This window comes from Centrocercus urophasianus, unplaced genomic scaffold (genome assembly GCF_019232065.1).
Source record: "Centrocercus urophasianus isolate 14NV4802_14NV808 unplaced genomic scaffold, USGS_Curo_1.0 seq_33, whole genome shotgun sequence".
NCBI lineage: Eukaryota > Metazoa > Chordata > Aves > Galliformes > Phasianidae > Centrocercus > Centrocercus urophasianus.
This window is the reverse complement of record NW_024884900.1, coordinates 5349749-5365781: the sequence shown is the minus strand read 5'-3', so window position 1 is coordinate 5365781 and position 16033 is coordinate 5349749. Positions and strand designations below refer to the sequence as shown.

The following is a 16033-nucleotide window of genomic DNA, read 5'->3' as shown; positions in this document are numbered from 1 at the left end:
ACTCAGCCCAGCCCAAGGACAGAGCAATGGTGTAGGACTCAGCCTGCAGCAACTGACACTACAGCATCCTGGCACTACAGCCTGTAGTTCCAGATGTGATGGTCTGTTAGTCTGTCCAGACAGAAAAGAAGCTTTGAAAATGAAGTTCTGACAGCAAAGGAGAAACTGCTTCCATTTTTTTATTTATTTATAAAAATACCCAAACTTTAAAAACCCATTGACATGAAACCAGCACCGAGGTAAGAGCACTGGTCTACACTATGGGCAGAAAGACAGACAGCAGTGACATCCTTCAGAGAGCTATTTTAATTCATTCCATTCCATATAGCTGCTATGGACAGTTGTAACTACCTCTGATGGACGTGGGCAAGACCTCTCTATCCACATCCCCACAAAGGACTCTCACCCTTTTCTTCCACCTCCCCACTTCTCAGCTGCTCCCCTCGGGGAGTTCCTGAAGTGTAGCAGTGCTAAGAGCAGTCAGCTGCCCTGCCTGCTAGCAGGGGGCCACCAGTCTCCGTTTCCGGATGCATTCCCAGATCCATTTGGGAGACACCTGCTTAGCACCAGGGTTCTCATCCACGTCCCCAATCACGTGTGTTGCTGAGGCTGTGTCAAACTCTGACACGAGGTCGCCATCGTATGCGATGAAGTAGCGCCGGATTTTGTTGAAGTCCTTCACAGAGGGTGACAAGTAGAGCTTCACACCAGTGAATATATCCAGCAGCAGCTGTGTAGTGCGAGAGAGAAGCAAAGGTTGGTTAAAAAAAAAAAGCAGAAATTATCCTATGTATAAAATACCCTAAAACTGCACTTTGGGCTGCATTACATCACACTGAAGAGTAACACTGACACAGCTTCCTTGAACAGCAGAAGCTAAAACAGCAGTGCCACGGCCAAGGGAATTATTACCTCATCAGTAGCAAGTGCTGCCTTCAGTGCTGATGTGGTCAGGTGAACATGGTCTTAAGTGGGAGACTATAATTGCCCCAGGAGTGGACTTGCTGTTTACATCAAGTAGCAAACAGCTACTGCAATCTTATCAGTAAATTATAGCTCAGCAATTCTTAATCCACTCCTACACTTTACTGCACAATGAGCTAGAAAGGACAATTCTCTTCCTTTACAGCTCTCATCTCTTCTATATTCAGCCACTCAGCACTCACAATGCATTGCCTCTGAAGAGCAGGACATTGTTGGTTGCTGAATAGAGAGCCTTTAGCATGACAAACCTAGTAATGTCAGTGCTGCTGGTATAAAAAAAGTGCTGCAGAAATCTGCTTTCTCTACAGGAGCCTCATCATCACTATTTCTGCCCTTAGATTTCCTTTTAATTTAGGATGCTGCTGTGGAAACGTTTTGAAGGCTTCCCATGTAGAAAGCAGAAATGGACAATGCCTCTACTTTTTCCCCCTCCTGAGTGGTTGCTGTTTAACTGTCCATACCTTCTTTCCATTGTCTTCTATCTCAGATGCTTTTCGCTTCTCTCCTCGTTTCTCCTCTGGCTTCTGAGGGGATTCAGTGACTGCTTTGGTGCCTAGAAACAAAGATGAGTCTCACTGTGCTGCTGTCTGCATAGCAGCTGTATATTAAAAGGATAAGGTAAAAGGCTTTCCCTTTTAAAAAGCTGTTCTGAAAAATCTGTGCATTAGAACATAACTGGTAAGATGCTTTCTACCACTAATGGCCCAGGGCATCTTCCTGCCTTTTCTCCAGCTGGCTACACAGCACAGCTTTCCTCCTTGCTGTCACCATACCACCTTTCTGGGATTGCTCAGAAGTTTGCTTCAAGTTATTCTGCAGTGCATGGCTTTGCAGCTACTATCTGGAAATCCCCTCCAGGTACCTTACCCTGTATGTGTGAACTTAAGCCAAATAAAATTAAATACTGGTTCGTGGCCAAACATATCTCACTGAAGGGCATGCAGCTGCAGGAACAGGAGCAGCAGGTTTGCTGCTCAGACCAGTCTTACACATTCTGCTAAGGACCACGATTAAAGACAAAAAGGAACTGCAAGTCCCTGAGAAATTACATCATAATTGAGACACCAACACCAAACCAAGGGTTGAAAACAGCTTTGCCCATTACCCATAACGTTTGTAAAAGCAATGTACAGAAGGCAAAGAACACACCGTGAGGTTCTCCTCCCTGGTGAGGGGCCTTACCTTCTGGTTTCTTGGCTTTTGCAGGGGACTTGTTAGGGAGAGTTTTAGTCATCTTGTGTGGTGTGGAAGACCTGGAATTTCCCTCATTCTCTCCACTGCTGCCAGCTGTGGACTCCTCCTCCTCCCCAGCAACAACACTGAACTCAGCCTTTTCTTTGGAGAGTTGGTACAGCTCCTGCCCGAGCAGAAACAAAGCATTCTCTTTAGCCACAGTGAAACCTGATAAGAGACAGGAGTAGTAACGCATGTGCTCCTCTCATTTTCTATCCCCACCCCATGAAGTGTTTGCTCTTCCATTTTTTCTTCCTGCACCTCTCTGTCACTACTTTTCTGTCAGCTGTGTTCAAGCTCTCTGCTTTCTACCCAGCTGCTTGACATTAAGGGAAGCCACACATTATCATCATCTACCAGTGAGCAAACCAGACTAACTCCTCAGAGTCTGGCTCTCTGGACTGAAAAATGGCCAACACCCAACATTCTGCATGAGAGTATTTTACCTCTCTCTCCCCTACCTGCACAGCGAGCCAAAAGAATGGACAGCAGAGGGACTGAATCACTCCTTTCTTCGATGGCATAACAAGCACTTACATCTACTGTCAGTATCCCTGTAGGCAGCGTGGAGACAGCCCAAATGACAATGACTAGACTGAGAACAGAGCACATCAACAGCTGACTTACTGCTTGGGGTGGCAACAGGCCAAATGGTTTCTATCACTAAAGGAGGCATAGAAGCTGCGTGGGGTGGTGCAGCCCTGGGTGCTGGGCAAGCTGCCATTTGGCCTCTGTGTCATGGAACCAGGCCAGCCTACCCTTAGTCACTTCCCAGATGCCTCACGCAATCCCAGCAATTAATGGGAAATCAAATGACCATAAACACTTAAGAGAATTAAGGTCAGATCTTTCAGGAAGGAAACTGCTCACCATGAAGGCAGTTACAAGAGCTGATAGAACTGGCTGCCAGCACAAACTTTCCCGGAAGCACAAAACACACAACAGCAGCTCATGAGACTCAAGGAAAGAAAAAAAAAAAAAAGAGACCCATGAAAAAAAATAAGATTGACATCAAAATAGTCCAGGAAACAGCCTGAGCCCAGAATAAATGGAGCACAAAGCATGCCACTGGAGGTGCTGGTCAGCAAGTGTCCTCAGTGCTTATCCTATCAGAATTTGTCTTTTTAAGTATAGGCTGCTGTCAGAAGTTAGTGGCAAGCACGCTGCAGGGAAGCAGGCCATGTTAACTCACCTTCAGCTGCGGGAGGTTGGTGGCTGACTTCCAGTCTTTGTCATCTCGAATGCGAGTGCAGCGAGGGAAGCGAATGGAGATCCCATCTGCAGTGTGGGCTTCAGCTTTGGAGAACTCAGCCCCTGTAATCTCCCACACTGGAGCTTTCTGAACACAGCAGTGAGGAAGGAAGCCACGTCACGCTGTTGTGTTCTCTCGTGAACTGACCTTAATGCATCTGTGTTCCTCTACTTCTACAGCACCTTGCTCCCGCTCCCAGCACCACAGAGTTCCATGGATACCTCCCAGCCACCTTAATTAGGACAGCTTCTATTTATTTTTTATTCCAGTGAATCAAAAGATCTTCCATTAATATATATTGCCAATTTCCTTGTATCCTATCACACATAAATGGCACGGATCATACTGGTACATTCAGCATAACAACAATAGCAGCTTCTGGGTTACAGCTGTCTTTCATCTGATTTAACTATGCTCTAACTGCTTCTTCTAAGTAAGTTCACTTCTGGGAAGGATTTAATGTATAAAAACATTTCCTAGAGGCGCTGCAGGTGTGAATGCCTCATGAAGCGCTTAGTCTCAAATGCACCTGCAAGATTCAGAGATAAAAACTCATGCTTAAATTCCTCTCCCAAGCATGAAGACTGATTTTGTAACAGGGATAAGCTGTACAATTATAGAAGAAGGAGGTTGCTGTATTGGGGCTGGAAAACATTTAATGACTTTAATCACTTACCTTTGGATCTGGGACAATGAAGTCTGGGTAGTAGATTTTGTTTATTTTCAGCCAGCTTGGAATTTTACTAGGATCCTATTAAGAGCACAAAAACAAGATAACACTTATGATCATACACTAATCAAATCCTGCAAGGGAGGCTGCTGAAAGATAATGTTGTAGTAAATTGGCAAACATGTATTTAATTGCCTCTGTATGGATTAAACTTGCTGTAACCTGCAGAGCACTGATTTCTCCTCTTGAGAATCACAAAAGATTACCTGCAGCACAGCTGTTACCTGCTGGCATGCCATACGTAACACCACTATGTTCCTCCAATTGTAATTCATATGAAATCATACATTTTTAAGATTCTATAACCCAGATGCCAACAGCCTTCAGGATCTCAAGTAAATATTAAAGTTCAGCTGTTTGTGTGCTAGGTCTTGAAAAACACCATTCTGCACTTTCATTTATGCCCCACGAAGTTCAGCATTTCAGGCTATCCAGCACCAGGACCACATCCTGACAAGCATTTCTCACCCACGGCCCCATCTAGTGACTGCCTTCCCCAACTGCAACATGCCAAGAAAAAAAAGTGCTGCTTCTCCCAATAAAACTCTCAGCAGGAACCAGATGGTGACTGGCTTCCTGCTCGGTGTTTTGAGTACAAACCTCAAGCAGTGTCTCATCGTTAGGAGACGCCCACACTGCCCCTCAGTTCTCAGAGATAAGTTAATGGAGAATTTACCTGATATAACTCTAATTGAGTTACTGTTTGTTCCTGGCAGAGCACTTGAATTCTGTATTTAACCAACACACAGCTCAGCAGGAAGAAGCTTTTAACAAGTCCTGTGCTGAGCATTCCTCTGCCTCCCTGCCCATCTCACCTTGCTGATCTTCACCATATCCAGCTCTGTTTGCAGACGGGCCAAGGTGGCATCATCGTGGCCACCAGCACACTTGGTCACAGTGCACCACTTCTCACTCTTGGGGTCATAGCAGCCCATGAGGAAGATGGACATCATCCCACCTGGGGGAGGGGAAAGCACAGCAGTTCATATCTTCTACAGGACAGCCTACAGCATTTCAAAAATCAATGTAAAGAACCCAAATCCCTTATCTGTGGGAGTTCTAAGACCACAAGCTTGAGATGGTTTCTCTGCATCAGTTCATACACAAAGCTGAACCTTGTTGCTCCGTGAAAGGCCAACCCGAATCCTAATGCTTTCCTGCATCAGCTGTGCCACAGCAAAGCCAGCCAGCCTGCAGTGGCCTGGGATGTGAGGGGCTACAGCAGGCAGTCACTGTGAGAGCCACTCTCATTGCAGCAAGAAAACAAATGCTACAGAAAACCTGGAAGAGGAAAAAGCTCGGGATTTTCCTGAACCAACCAATCTGACTTAGGCTAACGCCAGACTTACCTTTACTGCCTTTCCCATAGAAAGCTCCCAGCACCACCAAGTCTGCTGTGTCAGCCATTGCACCCTCATTTAGGTAATCCTTCTTCACTTTCAGCCAGTGCCGCTTTCCTGGTTCATAATTACCCTGTGCAAAACAAAGCAAGAACGTCCCAGTCAGAAAGGAGATGGATTTGTAGGCAGCTATCTCCTCAAACAGCCCTTGCTTTATGAGTACCAGAGCCTGCAGTGCTCAGATGTATAGGAAGGAACCTGGATTGGATGTCAGCATCTACGAGAATCTAGAGATGTTTCAGGACTGCTCAGCTGAGTGTATTCCATCCACAGGCCTCCAAGAGGTGACAACACAAAGCAAAATAAAGTCACACGAGGGACTAGCAGCAGAGCTGTGATTAAAATGCAGTTCTGATTACCAGCTCAGTGATCTGCCTGCTGGACTGCATCACACTACAGGCGATATAAACTGACTTGGTGAAAAGCACATCATGGGGCTCAGAGAAGTGGAGCTCTGTCCAGATGGCAGAAAAACAGGCAAGAGAAGAACAAACAATACCAAAATCCATGAGAAAAGTGACAGTAACTGAGATTCGGGTAAAGCTACTGTACATCCCTTCTGGGCACTGTTAGAAACCTCTTCAAGCACAATAGGGCAGAATTACAACTCAGATTAAGTAGTTCAGTATTAAGTAGAGAGATTTTTGTCCCTAAATCTCAGCATCCACCAGTGAAGATGAGACACAAACTTACCTTTATGTCTTTCAACACCAGTCCTTCCAATCCCTCACGGATGACTCGGGTGATCATATCTGCCAGATCTGAAGCTTTCTGAAAAGGAAAGGCATTGAGGTAAGCTCATCCAGACTGTTAAGTGGCTGTAGTGTTCATGCTTTCCCCTTGGAGCAGTGGTACACTAAAACTAAGGCAACTGCAGAGATGAACAAGTAATTTATTTCATAGAATAGTTCTCCAAAGAAACACCTGTTCTCTTTGCTGAACATCCAGCAACTACACTGGGAATGTCTTAGAAGCTTAGAAGAGAGCAGCTGGACGTTGAAAAACGTAACACCAAACAAGAACAAAAGCCTCCTCAGAAAGGAGGGAGACTGATTTTGTGTCCTGAGCCTGTACCTATGCCCAAGATGAGATCATCTCAGCCAGCAGAACATGTTTACTTCTCTGTCCAGCTGCCTGGGACCTATGCTGTTCTCTTCCCAGAATGCTTTATTTGCTCCAAATGTCTGAGCATCCTCCATCAGAACCAAGGTGCTCCAGATAGCAGCAGCAGTGGGGGAAAATGACAGGACATAAGTCTTGTGCCTAACAATCAAAGGGAAAGTTGGGCCTCAATGCTGTCTCAATGCAGTTTTCAGAACTCAGAACATATCTGTGTACAAAAATAAAGAGGTGTCACGCACTTGGTGTTGCCAGTCTGGAGACTGGAAGCAGTCTTAATTAGCCTTAATTTACAGAGGGCCACGTAGTCAAGGACCACAGAAGTGCCCACAGTGCAGTGTTCAATCAAGCAGCAGGCGTGCTCAACTCACTGTGACGTGCTTCATCTCTGAGAACAGGATCCGGTTGGGGATTTCGACCATGTTATCGTGCAGGAATTTACGGCGCTCACGCAGAGGCCTAAAGCAGAGCACAACACACTGAGGCTACAAACCACTCCTGACACGAAGCAGCAGGCATGTGAACTTTCAGGAAATACATTTAACTAGTTAAATGACTTATCCTGCAGTTTCAGAGCAGATAATAAATTGTTCTAACGTTCCTCCAGGAAGAAGTTGTAAAACAAATCTATGATAAGAATATTTAGCTTCAGAGACAGGAGATGAGCGGAGCGCTGAAACCCACTGAGTTCAGCCGAAATGCAGTTACTCTGATATTCTGGAGCTGTAGAGCAGGATGGAGCACCATAGCAATGCTTTTAGCACATCAAAGATTCCCCTATGCTCTCTTGATTTTGCAGGAGTAAATGGCCAAGCCTAGCAGCCAAAGTGAACTGCTCCCTGTGCAGGGGTACTGCAATCCAGAAGGTCCATGCTCACAGACCTGGCAGGCTGCTCTCACACTGTGCCACACGTACCTGTCCATCAGGCTGATGTCATTGAAATAGATGCAGTCAAACACAAACAAGCAAACGTTGGCATCTTGGAAAGCAGCTTTCTGCAAAACAATGAAGATCGTTTAAAAGAAATCTTGCAGCAAGCAGCAGGGAATCTTAAAAATACACCACCAAAACCACACCACTTATTTCTATAAGACTTAAATACTCTTAGAACGTAAATATTCTTAGAATTCACATTTAGAATGAATGTGTCAAAGCCCAAACTAGAAAAACAAAGCATGTTAATTTCTTAGTGACAGGGAAATAATAAATGCCAATGACTTTGAGCAACTTGAAATCCATCACTGCTGCAGCAAGAATAAGTGTTCCAGACACTTCAGATTAATGGCTCCTTTAAGTTCAAGTACAATTTGCCCTTTCCTGTCCTCTTCCTTACCACCATTTAATCTAGACAATGTCTACATAATACTCTTACGGATTACATCCATGCATCATTCTGGCCTTCTGACCTGCTATGCATTTCTATAGGCAACTGTAAGCAATTACAGAACTGCAAATTCTTCCAAGGCTTTTTTTTTTTGAACACATATTTTAAGCTGCAGTTTTCTTATTATCCTGCTTGTGATCAAGTTATTATCAAATCTACTGCATTAAAATGGTACCTTTTCTTTAACAGCAGCCTTGTCAGGAATCTTAGATTTTCTTTTTCAAGTTCTTGAGGAAGCACCAGATCTCAAATTATTCTGTGATGTGTTTAAGTCAACAGAGTAACAGCCTCTGACCCAAAGGATTTCTTTTTTAAGTATACATATATATATTTTATACCTTATGTACACCAAGAGATCCAAAAGGAAGTGGCTTGCCAGTTTTATTATCAATTAGAAGAACTTCTGAATCCAGGATCATACTGTGCCCACCAGGGAAAGCCTGGGGGATGAAGTCCTTAAAGTGGGCTACCTTGAGGGAAAAAACAGACAAAGACCTGGACTGAGTCCATCTCTTCAGTCAGAGTGCAGACGTTCTCTCCAGAAGTGTCTCAGAGATGCGTGTGCACATTTCTGCTGCAGCACAGACCATCAGCATGATCCGTAAATAGAACAAATACAACAAAATCACTCAACCAGCATCAAGCCAAGCCAACTGCAACATATAAAGTGCACTTGAGAGCAGGTAGGTTAACTGTAGCTTCGAGGTCTTAAAAGCCACCAGAACAAACTGATTACAGTTCTACTAAATGCTGCTTTTCTAGATCTACGTATGTGCAGAAATTAAACAAAAAAGTGCACAACAGAAGGTATCTTCCCTGCCTACAGGAACTTGTGACATTCACTCACGTTTACAGAGTAACAGAACAATTTGCAGGTGCTTACTTTGTGAGGCAGGACAGGTTTGAGGCTCCGGCTGAAGTAGCTGAAGTGATCCCCATTCTTATGGACCTGCACCCTCTCACCATCGTATTTAATCTCTGCATACATGCCATTGGGGCACTTCTTCATGGCATACTCTATTGACTTGCAGGCTTCAGCCTTAGAAAGGTGGAGAGAAAAGAGCAAAAGAAATTCAGATGATGCAATTTTTAAATAAAGCCCCTTTTACTTCATTTCACACACGAGCCATCCATTCTCTCGTGGATCCCGCTGTCCAGAGTCTGATACCCAGTCCAAGTTTTGGTTTCATTTGCCTGAATGTTGTCAGAATACTGCAGCTGTTCAGTTTTTATCTCCTCCGCCTACACAGAGGTGTAAGTATTGTGCCTTTTGTAGGTATGTGCCAAGCTCAAAAGTAAAATATTGAACTCTGATGCATTCAAACAAAAGATAAACTGATTTCAGTCTCCAGTCGAAGAAAAGCTTATGCTTTTTCCAGATAAAGAATCAGCTTCTGAGATGACAGCAAAGAAACCAATAAAAAAGTCATGTCTGGACTGAATTCAAGCCACGATTATACATGAATTATCTGGCATTATACGTGAAAAATCTGTATCACTTATCTGTCTACTGATTCCTAAAGGTGAAGGTTTCTGACAGTACAAATGAGAACTCCATTTCTTCCTCTGCTATAGGTTCCCCCTGCAGGGGGGCCGACATTACCAGCATGGGCTGAACTGGGGTCATCAGAGAGGCCTGCACGCTGAGCGCTCGCTTCACACCTGGCGTCCTCTCAGCGTCCTGCTGGTTCCTCAGGACTCGCTCCACCACGTCCTGGAGGTTGCGCGACGCTTTGAACGCCTCGTAAGCGTTTGGATCCAGAGCATCCAACCTTGATTGGAATTGAGAACGGAGGGAAAACGTATCGACCTCACGTCTGCAGCTCGTGGCTTACGAAGGTAATGCTCACTTCTGCCTTTAGCTCGTAACCAAAGGCGATACTTACACATGCTTTGCGCCGGCGTTCATTTTCAAGTCATGCTTAATTAGCCTGATGATGCATTTCAGGTCGTTGCCTGTACATCTGAAGTGTGAAAGAAGATTCAGAGATGGCAGACACTTATCTGTACTATTTTGCAGCTGAAAAAAGGAAACTTGTCAAGGCCTCTGCAAAAAAGGTCTTCCCATTCTGCAGGGTTTCAACTCAAGAGAAGGTTTTATTAGTGATATCCCAGAAGCAGAAATAGAATATCCAAAAGGCTTTTGATCATCTTCATATTTGAATGCCAATATTAATTTTCCCTCTGTATAGAGATGCCCTCCAAAATTAAGTAGGGCATCTAGAGTGAATCTCCATCATAAGCTAAGCCACACAAAGACTCTTCAGCATGTCTACATGGCTTAAAGGCTTTGCCCAGCTGACCTAGAGCAAGAACTTAAAAGCTAAGTAGGGTAGTTATGCAAACCATTTGTTTAGCACAGATTCAACAGTAATTAATGGGCAAAGATAATTCTCCCTGACTTGAATGTGGGCCAATCAAGCCACTGACAGCAGCTTACAGATACAAAGTTCAGTCTCTGTAGCTCATGATTACTTTCTCATCTGTTCCAGCTTGTGAAATGCAGATACCCACTCCTATTTTTAGTGTCAACCTTCAGATTCAGAGGCTGTTTAATCCCTTACCTGCGAGTGATATCTTGCAGCACGCTTTGCTGGTCATCTTCCTTAGTAAGCTTAGACAGCTGGATGAGAAACTCATCGACCTCCTGGATGGTCAGGAGGCTTTTGGCTGCTGGAGGACAAGATTTGCTCTGCTCAAAGAAGAGGCGAATTGTCTCAGAAACGTCTCCCTGTCTCCAAGAAGAAAACAAGGCTGTTGGTCAGAGCTCTGCCCAGCAAGTGGGAAAGCTATTGCTGGAGATTCAACACGATTCTAGCAAGCACAGGAACAATGCTGCAATTGCATGAAGGACCCACAGCCAAACATCACAATAAAGCTGCCATTACACACAGTACATCTTTTCAGCCCTTTCACTTGCAAAAATGTGTGCAAGAGTACCACTATCACCCAACTGCTGTATTTCATTTGTTACTGCTGCAGCATCACAGACTCCATATTTCCTAGGATTAGTCCACTTGTAAATCCAAGAATCTCTGCCTAGTGGTGTCGTTAGAAGGTTGTATATACCTAGGCAACAGAGGTGAAAGAATTCACCCATTTTCTTCATCTTGCAATGAAATCAGACACGTGCTCAGTCAGTTACCAACTCCTGTGCACAGGAATTAAATGCACACATAAGCACTGGCAATTATATGAATCTAGCTTAACAAGCCAACTTCAGCTCGTAGGGACAGACCTATTAATTTAGTTCTTAATTCATGATGTTAACAAAAAAAGTGACATAAATCAGTTGAATAGGAACACACTAGACAAAATGGTTTACAGAAAGCAGGTGCAGCTCAGCTTGCCTAAGTATTTTAGTCTTATTTTCTAACGTTTCGCAGGCAAGTTCACATCTTGCTTTCTCATCAAACATTATTCTCTAGATGTTCCAGATGACAGAAAGCTCTATGAAATCTGCTAAAACAAACAAACAAAGATTTACCAGCTCCTTAACAGTTAAGCTAACAACCTTTCAAATAATGGGGTGGCGGGGAAAATATCAAGAATCTCCATATCAAGAAACTAAGCAGCAGAAATTAAGAGAGCTGCTTTCTGTACTCACCTGTTCCAGGTCCCGGACCATTTCTTCTTGGCTGCAGTTAAAAATTCTACTGAACAGCTTCACAATCTGCTTATCATTCAAGTTGTAAACAATTTTAATGATGCCTGGTAAGAGTAGCTTAATGGTCAGGTACACATCACCATGAAAACCATCTGGGAAAAAAAAGCACACACCATTAGAAACTGTCACCATTTATTTTCATCTACAGGCTCTGGCTGTTTGTACTCATTAGCATGGCTGGGGAAAAAACCAACACAGCTGTGTCCTCCTCATTCCACCAAACTGCTCTGCTTCACGTGGAAGGACGTTTTTCAGGGGACCCACAATTTCTCTCCAAATCTGATTCTGATGCTGATTTTGGTGGCATCTACAAACACCCAAGGCAGTTCTGGCCCAAGACATCCCTTACCTGCATTTGTTCTTTGGATAACAGTTCACTTCACAGACATTATCAACGTAATTCAGAAATCATCACTCCTCACAGCCTGAACTAAAGAGCAATCCGATTTCAACTCTCCCTTGCTTTTCACATAATAACATGGAGGTTTGAGAGGGTTTTCACATGCAGGAAATGCAAAGCAGGAATAATACCTCCTCCACTTCCCTTCTTCAGGAAGTCCTGGATGATCTGTGTTTTCACGTTGTAACTAGGCTTGTCAGCAACCATGGCACAGAGCTTCCTGAACTCTCGCAGCAAGCAGTCTTTGTGCTTCGGATCACAATTCTTTGCAGACAGGCTGGAGTTGTGGGAAGAGTTTGCAGACACCTCTCCAGAATTCTTGGGCTTGGCTGAATGAAAGACAACAGGTTGCTCTTTTATTAAGTACAGCATAGGCAGACTTCGAAGATGAGAACACCTCTAAGGTAACCTGAGAACAACAAACCCACTGCGGAGACAAAGCTTCAGAGCTGAGTAACGATGTGCTACCCCAAAATCTGTGACTAAGTTTCAGTTAAATTTAAAAAAATGTATTTTCTTCCCCGCTAGTTTTGTTCAGGATTTTTCTACCTTGACTCTACCAGACAATTACAGTTAAGCCTTGGTGAAAACAAACTCCTGCTGGCAGATGCTTCTATTTTATTTCTGCTTCACATGCCTTGTCCCTTCACGGGAGCTCATTTCCTAACATCATTTCTAAAATGAGAGAAAAAAACTGAAGAGAAACTCACTTAGCTTTTATTCACATCTGTCGAGCATTTGACTATTCAGCTATAAGAGAATGAGAAACAAATGGGTTGGACAGGGGCTCTGGCAGCTCCTAGACCAACCTCCTGCACAAAGGAGGGCTACCTTCAAAGCTGATGAAGCTGCTCTGATGAGCAGCACAGCGTCGTTGTGTGAGCAAGCTGTACGGCATGATTATTTTACTAAGTAGCACTAAATATTTCTCAGATCCCACAGTAATCTTGATTAGTAAACTTGATTAGCACTTGAAGTAAACTTGATGTTTGCAGCCTCCCTTTCAGCAAGACATGGTGTCGTTCAGAGAATGAGAAAGGTCATTAACCAAAGCAATCAATCATAAAACAATGTAACCTGTATGCAACAGAGCTAAGCCTACTTTCCCATACGTTCATACTCTATGTGCTCCCAGTCCTGCCCAACTCCTCACCAACACAACCACACATTCTCACCAAACCAGATTAAGTAAAATAGTTACAACAAAACCACCTTAAACAGAGAAAAAAATGACTGAACTGAGTCAAGTAAAAAAAAAAAAACTCATCGGTATTGGAAAAGAAGGACTTCCCAGAATCATTTTAAGACTTACCTGTGAAGCCAGAGAACTTCTTTGGATTGATATTAGCCAATGGATCTTTCTGGGGACTGCTTATTTGTCCAGTGGCAGTGAGCTTAGCCTGAACTGTTGCTTTTTTCTTCGGTGTACTTGCAGCCTTGGATGTAGCTTCTGTAAAGCAGCAAAGCAAAGGTTCAAACCAGTAGCCAGATATAATCTCCAGTACATAAGTACATCTGCACGTACATAAGATAAACTGCAGCAAACAAGTTCTAAAACTGGGGATGGAGGGTCATTTCTCATACAGCAAAAGGTAAAAGACTACATGATTTAGCAAAGTTCACAAAAAAGGATGAAAACGGAAAATAAATGATGCTTCCTCAGGGCATTAATCTGAACTTTAAGCATCTATGCCTGGATTAAATCACCTTCTCCAGTCAATCATGACAAACAAAGTAAGGAGCGCTATTCCACAAGTGCCCACTTACTTCCCTTTACTATCAGGCTCAGGCACAGGTCTGAGCCCCATCCATCTTCTCATTAAATCATTCTAACAAGTCAGCTAGGACTGTTAGTCACAGCAGTGAGGCCCTGGCACCCGCAGAGAGCCGTGGGTGCCCCATCCATGGAGGTGCCTGAGGCCAGGCTGGATGGGCTCTGGGCAGCCTGAGCTGGTGGGAGCAACCAGCCCACAGCAGGGGGCTGGAACCAAAGGGTCCCTCCCAAGCCATTCTACGATTCTGCGACTGCAAGGAAAACACGTGGCTGTGCAGTGATTGGTGGCATAACCAGAGAAGGAGCTGTGCAGCAGCGGCCCAGCTCCCACCTGGCATCTCACCTGAGATGAGGTTGGTGATCAGTTCTTTCTCCCCATCCTGCAGCTCTTCCCACCCTTCCAAATCCGTGATGTCTTCAATTTTCTTGGTGGTTGCCCGGGCCTTCTCCAGCTTCTCAAACATACACTTGACGTGGTACCATTCCTTCATATCCCCGCCAGACTCCGTGAAAGGGTTGGGAACGATCTTCCCGATGCGCACCATCCCCTTCACGATCTTCTCCTTGCACTTCTTGCAGCCGGCCGTGCCGCGTTTGGCGTAATCCACGCAGTACCTCTGCTCGGCCATGTCCCCCGCCGCCGCGCAGGCCCGGCACGGCCACGCGTGCACGGGTGGAGGGACGAGGAGACTCGCGGCGACGCCGCCCGGCTTCAAGAGCACACAGCGGGCAGCCGCACTCACCGACGGCCGGCAGCGGGAGCCGGGCAGGGCAGCGCAGTGCGACCAGGACCTCGGCCAGGAGAGCAGCGCCCTGGGGCAGCCGAGCCCGAGCGCCCGAGCAGCCCGAGTGAGCGCCGCGCTGCCCGCGGGCATCCAGCCCGCCTCGGGCCGCTGTAAGAGAGAGAGGAGAGAGGGGACGCTGAGCCGGGCCCGCGCCGCCCCGCAGGCCAACGCTGCAGCCGGGCAGCAGAGAGCCTCCACCGCCACCCCGATGCCGCCCGCCGCCCACCGGTTCCACGTTTCCCACCGCCCCCAACCCTTCTGGCCCCGCTGCCGCCGCCACTTCGCCTCTTCACCCGCAAACCCCCCCCGATCGCTCCCGCTCTCACCGCCCCTCGCTTTGGGCCTCACCCCACCGCCACCTCCGGGCCACCGTAGAACAGGGCGCAAGCGCAGAGCACCGCGGCCCCCCCCTTTCCAGCAGCCTGGAAGTGACGTCAGAGCATGCGCTATGCGCGCCACGACGCAGTGGGCGTTGTGCCCCATCCCGGCGCCGAAGGCCCCGCCCCCCAGGTCAGGCCCCGCCCAACAGCGGAGCGTGCTGCCGCCTCGCGCCGATTCCCGCGTTTTGCACCGCCTCGCATTCTGGCGCGCGCACTTTCTCGCTCGTGGCGCCGCTGAGGCGATGGCGCGCGGCTGCGGTGTGCGAGCGTGAGGCAGTGCCTCGTGCCCAGCCTCCAGAATCGTCCTTCCGAGGGCACTATGCCACGTTCGTGAAGGTCTGAGGGGATGCCCTGTTCCTGACTCCACCAAATGGGTGCTCCAGGAGTACTGTGCCATGTGGGCAGAGCTCTCAGGCGCTGCAGTATCAAACCTAGCCCTCCACGAGCTGTGTTTGTGCAGGCGTGAGGTGCTGGCAGTCACTTGGGCTTCAGAACGTGCCTTCCAGGAGCACTGCGCTCTGCCTGCCCAGGCCTGGGGCACTGCTGTATCACTCGGCCTCACAAGATCAGCCCTCAGAGCACTGCTGTGTGTTCCTGTGGGTCTGAGGCACTGCTCTGCTCCTGGCCCAAATGCCGGCCCTCCACGAGCCCTCACGGATCTGCACAGCCCTGAGGTGCTGCAGTGTTACCTCAGTTCTTCCTAGAGCTTCTCAGTGATGTTGGAGCCTGGCTGTGGGAACAGCTTTCCACTTCCCTGCCGAAGGATCTGTTGGGTGGAGCTGGGATGCTGCAAGGGATTTGGGATGAGGGTGCCACACACACCACCAGCATGGTTCCTGCCGTCACCCAGGACTCTGGGCCTCCCTGACCTGCTGTGCTGTTGCTCAGCATGTCTGAGGCAGTCTGTGAGTGGCAGGGTGCAGA

At 46.5% G+C, this 16033-nt stretch overlaps 1 protein-coding gene across 1 annotated transcript; it reads right to left on the bottom strand.

Annotated features, from left to right (window-relative positions):
• Window positions 1-161: 161 nt before the first annotated feature.
• On the bottom strand, window positions 162-14632 carry LIG3 (DNA ligase 3). The gene is given in 21 exon segments (XM_042830365.1): window positions 162-730; window positions 1446-1537; window positions 2167-2341; window positions 3410-3556; window positions 4146-4220; window positions 5015-5157; window positions 5549-5672; window positions 6293-6340; window positions 6342-6370; window positions 7090-7125; window positions 7128-7177; window positions 7635-7714; window positions 8442-8573; window positions 8987-9142; window positions 9707-9875; window positions 9990-10067; window positions 10668-10834; window positions 11711-11862; window positions 12302-12499; window positions 13483-13620; window positions 14288-14632. Coding segments are annotated over 21 exon segments (2709 nt in total). The 5' UTR covers window positions 14574-14632; the 3' UTR covers window positions 162-496.
• Window positions 14633-16033: the final 1401 nt, after the last annotated feature.